Genomic DNA, 8,258 nt, shown 5'->3' with positions numbered 1-8,258 from the left:
TAGGTTTAGTGTTGTTTGATCGACCGTGTAGATCTAGCTTGAAGCTTCTGTTTCGTCCATAAATTATTTATAACAATTGATATCATGGGCGTAGCCAGGGGGGGGGGGTTCTTGGGGTTCAAACCCCCCCCCCCCCCGAAATGAAATCCCCCCCCCCCGCAGGGGGGGGGGGGAACGGAATTAAGTGACTGATTTTTGCTTTCATTTTGTTTATTTTAGGTGAGATTTTAATACTAAATCATCACTTACCACAGCACAGCCGAGGCAGTTTTGAGCTAAAAACCCTCTACCAGGGGGTTTTGAGTTTAAATCCCCCTACCAGGGGGTTTTGAGATTTAAAAAACACCTATCAGGGGGTTTTGAGATACAAATTCCTCTACCAGGGGGGCTTTGAGTTTAAAACCCCCTACAGGGGGTTTTGAATTTTAAACTCCCTACCAGAGGTTTTTGCAGTTAAATCCCCCTCTTCTATAAAACAAAACAAAAAAAATGCAAACAACAATCCCCAAATTCCAACACCACAGTTGAGGAAGATTTTGATTTTAAAACCCCCTCCAAAATTTACGATAAACCCCATCTTCAATATAAAAAAAGCGAATTACACACTCAAAATTCTATGAGCGTAGCCAAAGGGGTTTTGAGTTTAAACCCCCCTCCCCTCCAGTTGGGGTTTGAAGCTAAAAAGTACCTCGTCAATATATATAAAAAAAGCAAATTACACACTATAAAATCTATGAGCGTAGCCAAAGGGGGTTTGAGTTTAAATCCCCCTCCTCCAGATGGCTTTTTCTTTAAAGTTTAAAACCCCTCCAGATGGTTTTGAGTTTAAAATTCCCCTACAGAGCATATAGAGTTGAAAATCTCTCTCTTCAATATTATTTTAAAGCAAACTACAGTCACCAAATTCTATGATCGTAGCTAAATGGGGTTTTGAATTAAAAACAAAACAAAAAAACTCCAGAGATTTCTTAGTTTAAAACCCCTCAACAGATGATTTGACGAAAAAAAATTCCTTTTCGATATAAAATCTAAAGCGAAATACAGGCATGCAATTCCAAGAGCGTAGTCAAGAAAGGTTACAAATTTCTACCAGTGGCTTGGGCTCCATTAATAAAGTGTGAATAGTCTTCTGCCGAATTTGAAAATCATTAAATGTGTCTAAACAAAGATGACTAAGACAGATTTTAGGAGTCAGTCATATAGATCGGGTCTAAATCAAAGAAATCATATGCCGAACTGGGAGTCGAATCCTTTGTAAGGTTGTGACAGAGCGTCGCATGAGGTTTTGCCGACAAAATGAATTACGCAAAATAAGAGTTGCGGAAACAGCTTGCCGGAAAATGCGCCGAACGGCGCGAGAGGGTCTAAGTCAGTAAGAATAGCACATTAGGTTTTTGAAATAAACTTTTTAATAGCAAGATAATGCACTGTAGATACCTCAGAATATGCATTTTGTTGGCTTTCAATACCAGAAATAGTGCTCGGCGGCGGGGCTTCGCCCCGCGCTGGGGGAGCGCTGCGAACTCCCCCAGACCCCTTGCTAGCAAGGGCGGGGAGTCAGAAATAAACAATAAACGTCTTCCGAAAGGGTCAGAATGTAATAAAGATTAATTATGTACACACACACACACACACACATATATATATAAATATATATATATAATTTTTTTCCGCCGGGGGGGGGGGGGGTCAGGGGTGAATACCCTTCCCCCCCCAAAACCCTCCCCGAAAAAAAATCCTGGCTACGCCCATGATTGATATAAACTTTAGGAGCTGCTCTAGCGGCTACCAACATTTTCAGAAATCAATGAATGTCCAGGCTGTTTTAGTTTCCTGCTAAGTTTACGTTTCACTCGAACAGGAAACTTTGAGTATTGGAATGTATTGAAAGAATGAACACACTGAACCACAGCCTTCAAGACATTTGGCGCCACTGCTCTGTTTGTAGTAGTCTTCGCCAACAGACCGTGACCATGAGATATAGGCGGGACTTGGAGGAATAACATTGAATTCGACTACCATGTTCTGAGTCTGAGAGTCTACAAATGTTGTGTATGGCGGCTTAACGGGGCAGGGACAGTGTAAAACTTTAAATAGGCCTATGTATGATGAGATTTAGACTAAAAATAATTCAATAATTCAAGTCTTGGCAGTTGTGAACCGAGTTATCTGTGGTGTGTTTAATCCCCGGATGTTAAAGAGCACTAGTATACGAATGACATAATTAACTTGACTTTTCTATTTCATTGCTAAACATCGAAGATAAAATGTGATAGGTTTTTTTTTTGGCCCGGGGGGGGGGGGGAGGAGGGACAAAAAAACAGTATTGACCGTTTCTAGTCACAAGGAAATTGTTCAATGTGTAGTGACGATTACTGGAGGTGAACGAACTGCTGACCTTAGCCAGTATCTACACGACATACACAGGCCGTCAGGTTGATAACCTAGGTACCTGTTTAGAAGCAGATGAGGGTAGACCAACAAGACAATAGCAATCACATTTACAACCAAATGTATTTATAGATCACATTTGACGTAAAGCTGAAGTAGTGTGAGACAGTTTTTTTTTTGTTGTTGTTGTTGTTTTTTATAACTTATAAAGTTCTGAAATTTTAAGGGAGTTAATTTTACACATTCTGAGGAATAATGAGGCAGAGAAACCGTTTTAAGACTAAAAATTAATTGCAGTAATCTTCTCTTTGTTTACTTTTTGAGGTTTAAGAAAAGAAAAAGTGAGAAAGCAATATTAAGAAATGTGATGGGGACATAATGGAACGTTTGGAACATCAAGGAAAACGTCAGAAAATGAAAAAAAAAAAAAGATTGGAAGCTATTTGAAATAAATAGACAACAAAGATTATGTCATGGAGGTCAAATTAAAAGTGACTGTTGCCAATGAAATAGTAGCCTACTAATTGTTTTCTGCTCCAGGCGAAAGAGCTCAAACAACTAGTTTCTATGTTTTGTAGGTACTTCTGGTAGAACTACTTCCGTGTTCTGTACACCGGAGACACCAAACAGCTATTTATAGATGAGCTGCCATGTTTGAAACTCTCCACTAACAGTAGGGCTTTAACCATTCATGGCAGATGTCTCTCAAAGATTTCATGAAATGATAATGAACTTAACACCTGACTAAGAATATTTGTCTACATTTTATGTTTTAATCTGTGTATAAATGTACTGACCAACAAAACACATGTGAACACTAAGAGTGGGTATGTTGTAGTGTATGTCAATAGTCATAATAATAAACTTTATTATACGTGAGGAATTTTTCATGTGTATAATTGTGCATTACACACAACAATAGATTGCCATTGTGATGGTCAAATGTTAAAATCTTTAAACAGAGCTGTTTTTTTAATTCTTAAAATCTTTATACCTTTCTTAGCACTTATTACATAAATATCTAAACAGTGTGTTAGAAACTTGTATCCAACAGTCTGTTGCTTCTTTCAATTAGTTCTACAGATGGAATAGTTACAACTGACACAGGTGACTGGCTTAATTTAGTTTTAACCGTTGTTCGTAGTATATGCAAGGGTCAAATCCTTTTCAGATTTTGATTTTCTTGCTGGGAAGCTGTGATTGTCAAACAGAAAGTGAACACTGTCATTGTTGTCTCTGGGCATGCGCTTGAGAAGTTCTCTTAGAGGGAAACACATAATTCAAGCGGTGTTCATCAATTGATTCGAACAATTTACATTTCCCTCTAATCCTTTAGTCAATTTATGTCACAGTGACACGCCAATAACTTTATTTGATGGAGTTAATCTCGGCTGACAACAAAGGGTCTTACAGTAATAACAACCCACCTGCCCCCATTCTGTTAGGTACATCAGTGCCAGGTAGCTCTCACAGCGCCTTACTGTAGCCTCTCTGTAATCTAGTACTCCTGTTGACTTGTTATCTTAGTTTTGTGTGGTGCAAGTGTATGTGCGTGTTTCTCTTGAGCCCACAAAATACGTAAAATCATGAGTAGTTGACTGTGAGGATGTTATTAGAAACAATCATTAAGTAATTTTCTTGTTTTGCAGTTCCAGTAACCACAAACGAAAAAAAACTGCTGTTATTAAATCTGCCAAGTGGGGCACATACTTTGATTGCGTCATCGATTAAACATTTGACTTTGTTTGAACTTGTTTTTTTTTTCGCATAAAATATACGTTCTATGTAATACAAGTCTGCTGGTAAAGATATCAGCTCTTCTCTCCCCTTCCATGGTCTGTTATGACTGGCCCAGTTCACACCGTGGTTGTGACGCTCTCATTGTAATGGTAGAAGTGTGTATAACGGAAGGACTATAGTGCAGTTATTAGTGTGCAGGTTAAGAGAAGCCGACTTATAAAAATGTGTTTCTAGAATATAGAGGTAAGTGATTTAATGGTATGACTTGAACATTATTTATATACAATTTGTGTACAACAATAGAAAGTATTTTTAGATCATACATTTTTAATATTCGTCTTAAGTTGTTTTTTTAATTTAAAAAATTCAAATTATTTTAAAGATTTTTTTTTAAAGACAATCTCGATCTTAAGTGATAAGCTAAGAGACTGGATTAGCAGACGATGTTTTCTGAGATGGCCACTGAGCGATGATCAGAGACTGGGTTAGCAGACGATGTTTTCTGAGATGGCCACTGAGCGATGATCAGAGACTGGGTTAGCAGACGATGTTTTCTGAGATGGCCACTGAGCGATGATCAGAGATTGGGCCACTGCGCCTTAAGACATTGACAAGATATTATAATATTTTCGCAACGGTGGGTTCCTTTACTTGCACGCAGGCGCAGAAGACAAATGAGAGCCCCATTAAGACTTGTATATTTTGTCTAGCAGACTCTTGTCTGTTTTACAACTTTCTGATGCTATTTCAGATTTGAAGATTTTTACATCTTTCTGATGGTAGGCCTACTTCAGATTTGAAGATTTTTACATCTTTCTGATGCTACTTCAGATTTGAAGATTTTTACACCTTTCTGATGCTATTTCAGATTTGAAGATTTTTACATCTTTCTGATGCTACTTCAGATTTGAAGATTTTTACATCTTTCTGATGCTACTTCAGATTTGAAGATTTTTACATCTTTCTGATGCTACTTCAGATTTGAAGATTTTTACATCTTTCTGATGCTACTTCAGATTTGAAGATTTTTACACCTTTCTGATGCTACTTCAGATTTGAAGATTTTTACACCTTTCTGATGCTATTTCAGATTTGAAGATTTTTACATCTTTCTGATGCTACTTCAGATTTGAAGATTTTTACATCTTTCTGATGCTACTTCAGATTTGAAGATTTTTACATCTTTCTGATGCTACTTCAGATTTGAAGATTTTTACATCTCTCTGATGCTACTTCAGATTTGAAGATTTTTACACCTTTCTGATGCTATTTCAGATTTGAAGATTTTTACATCTTTCTGATGCTACTTCAGATTTGAAGATTTTTACATCTTTCTGATGCTACTTCAGATTTGAAGATTTTTACATCTTTCTGATGCTACTTCAGATTTGAAGATTTTTACATCTTTCTGATGCTACTTCAGATTTGAAGATTTTTACATCTTTCTGATGCTACTTCAGATTTGAAGATTTTTACAACTTTCTGATGCTATTTCAGATTTGAAGATTTTTACATCTTTCTGATGCTACTTCAGATTTGAAGATTTTTACATCTTTCTGATGCTACTTCAGATTTGAAGATTTTTACATCTTTCTGATGCTACTTCAGATTTGAAGATTTTTACATCTTTCTGATGCTACTTCAGATTTGAAGACTTTTACATCTTTCTGATGCTACTTCAGATTTGAAGATTTTTACATCCTAGTTCAAACCTCCCACAGGGGGTGGGGGATGGCGGTGGGCAGTATTCGAACCCCGAACCATCGAGACCATCGAACGCCATTCAATAGTGCATAGGCCTAACACACGACCAGTTTTGGTTGAAACTTGTGTTAAGGTTTTGCTGAGTTCTCTGTCAGATCAGATCAGGTTTTTGAATCCACCAGTAAAAAGCACCAAGTGAAGTCCGGAACTGTCATTAAAGAAAAAAATTGCATATTTTACATTCTGAAACGGTAACTGAATGTTTCAGCTTACGTATAAAAAAGTGTAGTTAATCCTGTTCAAGTGAATTATCATATGTTTTAAAAACCTCACTAAATACAGACCTAGCCAGTGGCGTAACTAGGGTGTATGGGGTGAGGACTGCACCGGGTGAGATCCAAGTAATTTTTTTTTATCAAAGCAAACAACTTTTTGTAAAGAATTGACTGTAGTTATGTTATCTTCGTACATGAAATTTTAACCAAATATCCTGACCCTGATGACGCCGCTAGCTTTTGATTAAAGTAAACTAATTCAAACGTTTCACATGTATTGACCGTAGAAACAAGAAATGAATGCGAACGAAGAAGAAGAAAGAATGCATTATAGAACTTTAAAATAATGACTTTGTTGTAACATAAAATAGCATAGCCATAGACTTATATATACTATATCTAGACTGGACATGGAGACTTTTTAACACTACAAAAAATGTCGTGAAAATTTTTTAGAAAGTTGGATCAAGGCGTTGTTTTGTAAAGTAGTTAAAAGAAGTAAATGCTTTTTTTTTCAACCCTAACCTATGTAACATAATTTAATTTTTAGATCTAGATCTAGTAATTGAACATCAAAAATAAGAGTACTCTCGTCTCATAATGATTATTTTGAAATTTTTAGATACATAATCTTCTTTATCAAAAGACTGAATGCAACACTAAATTGTGATTTTTTTTTTGTTGATAATCAATTACTAGATCTAGATCTAAAAAATAAAATTATATGTTACATAGGTTAGGGTTAAAAAAAACAACATAACTTGACTTCTTTGAACTACTTGACAAAACAACGCCTTGATCCAACTTTCTACACAATGTTCACGATCAATCAGTCGCGGATAAGAATTTATTTCCGGTTTCCAGTCTAGTAGTAGATCTAAGTCTATGAGCATAGCATTAAACTTTGCTTTGGATTCAAAATAATTTTTTTAATGTTCAAGAATTTAAAAAAAAGTGTGCTGGAAATAAAAAAAAACATTCTTCTAAAGTTACTCTCTAGATAAAAAAAAACATCTCTTCGTATACTATCAACTCAAATTGAGTTATCGATACTTTTAAAATAAATTCACTATTTTTCATCTTGAAATATTTGTAATTGCTACGATATAATTCTGTACTTATTTGGCAATTCATTTTTTTTTTTATTTCCAGTCAACGTGGCGGGTTGGAGAGAGTTCTGTGAAAACCCCTTACCTTGTTTTGGTCTGGTGGAAGTGGTCAACGATTTCGTCCCTTTCACTGGACGGGCGTCAGCGTCAGAGCGGTCAAACCCTGCTTCTCGTTCCCACGACTGGCGACCTGAAGAGCATGATGACCTAGGCCTCGTGTGCACTCCACTGAACGGTGAAAGCACACACGCTTATGGGCTTGAAAATACTGTGAGCGATTCTAAAAGTGGCAACATGTACCATAATTTATCACCAGATTCACCACCGTCACCGCCAGCTATGTCTCCTGGTCCTCAACCAGCCTCTCTCTTTAGCGTAACCCATCAAGAAGCGGCATCCATGGTGAAAGAGTGCCAGAAAGAAGACAAGTCCCGTCACTGCTATCTACTCCAGATTATGTTGATGCCCTTGTATAGCCATGACAGCATCCCGGGCTCAGCCCTAAGAAAGCTACCGCGGCTGGTCAACAGGATTCCTCTCGGGGCGGGGTTCCTTTCCAGCGATCAGATCAAAGGCATCAACTGGCGGATGCTGGAAGGCAGCAATGCTGGTCCAACATTCATCTCGTATCCGCTTCTCGAGGAAGAGGCCGAGGATTACAAAGCCTGCCTCAGGGACAGACTCATGAAACAGGCTGGAGCGGTATTCGGGGACCTTACGGTCAAGGCCAGCATAACCCTCTCACGCTGTGTCGACTACAGTTTTGATTTTATTCTCAACGACATAGCTGTAACCAATGGCGAGGGATTACACTTTCGAGACTAACATTTCACTTTCTTAGAATAGAAACAATTTGAGTGAGTGTAGCCAACGGATTTTCCCAAATTATTTTTAGATTGTAACGGCGTGCTCCTGCAACATATCCAGATGTAAATTGATTGTATTTATAACCTTGACATTTTAACCTTGTGATGCATTGGTTTGGTATTGAAGCTTAATTTATTGAACTTTTGTTTGATATAATACTAAATTGAGTTCG

At 37.3% G+C, this 8,258-nt stretch overlaps 1 protein-coding gene across 1 annotated transcript; it reads left to right on the top strand.

Annotated features, from left to right (window-relative positions):
- Positions 1–3,898: 3,898 nt before the first annotated feature.
- LOC106063360 (uncharacterized) lies at positions 3,899–8,249 on the top strand. The gene is made up of 2 exons (XM_013221701.2): positions 3,899–4,374; positions 7,263–8,249. Exon 2 carries the CDS (start codon positions 7,514–7,516, stop codon positions 8,042–8,044), a length of 531 nt encoding a protein of 176 aa, XP_013077155.2. The 5' UTR covers positions 3,899–4,374; positions 7,263–7,513; the 3' UTR covers positions 8,045–8,249.
- Positions 8,250–8,258: the final 9 nt, after the last annotated feature.

The sequence above is a fragment of the Biomphalaria glabrata genome, chromosome 2 (assembly GCF_947242115.1).
Source record: "Biomphalaria glabrata chromosome 2, xgBioGlab47.1, whole genome shotgun sequence".
Classification (NCBI taxonomy): domain Eukaryota; kingdom Metazoa; phylum Mollusca; class Gastropoda; family Planorbidae; genus Biomphalaria; species Biomphalaria glabrata.
This window is presented reverse-complemented; position numbering and strand designations above follow the sequence as displayed.

Excerpts from the sequence above, each read along its gene's own strand:
- LOC106063360 (XM_013221701.2), top strand. The coding sequence starts at position 7,514 with ATGTACCATAATTTATCACCAGATTCACCACCGTCACCGCCAGCTATG.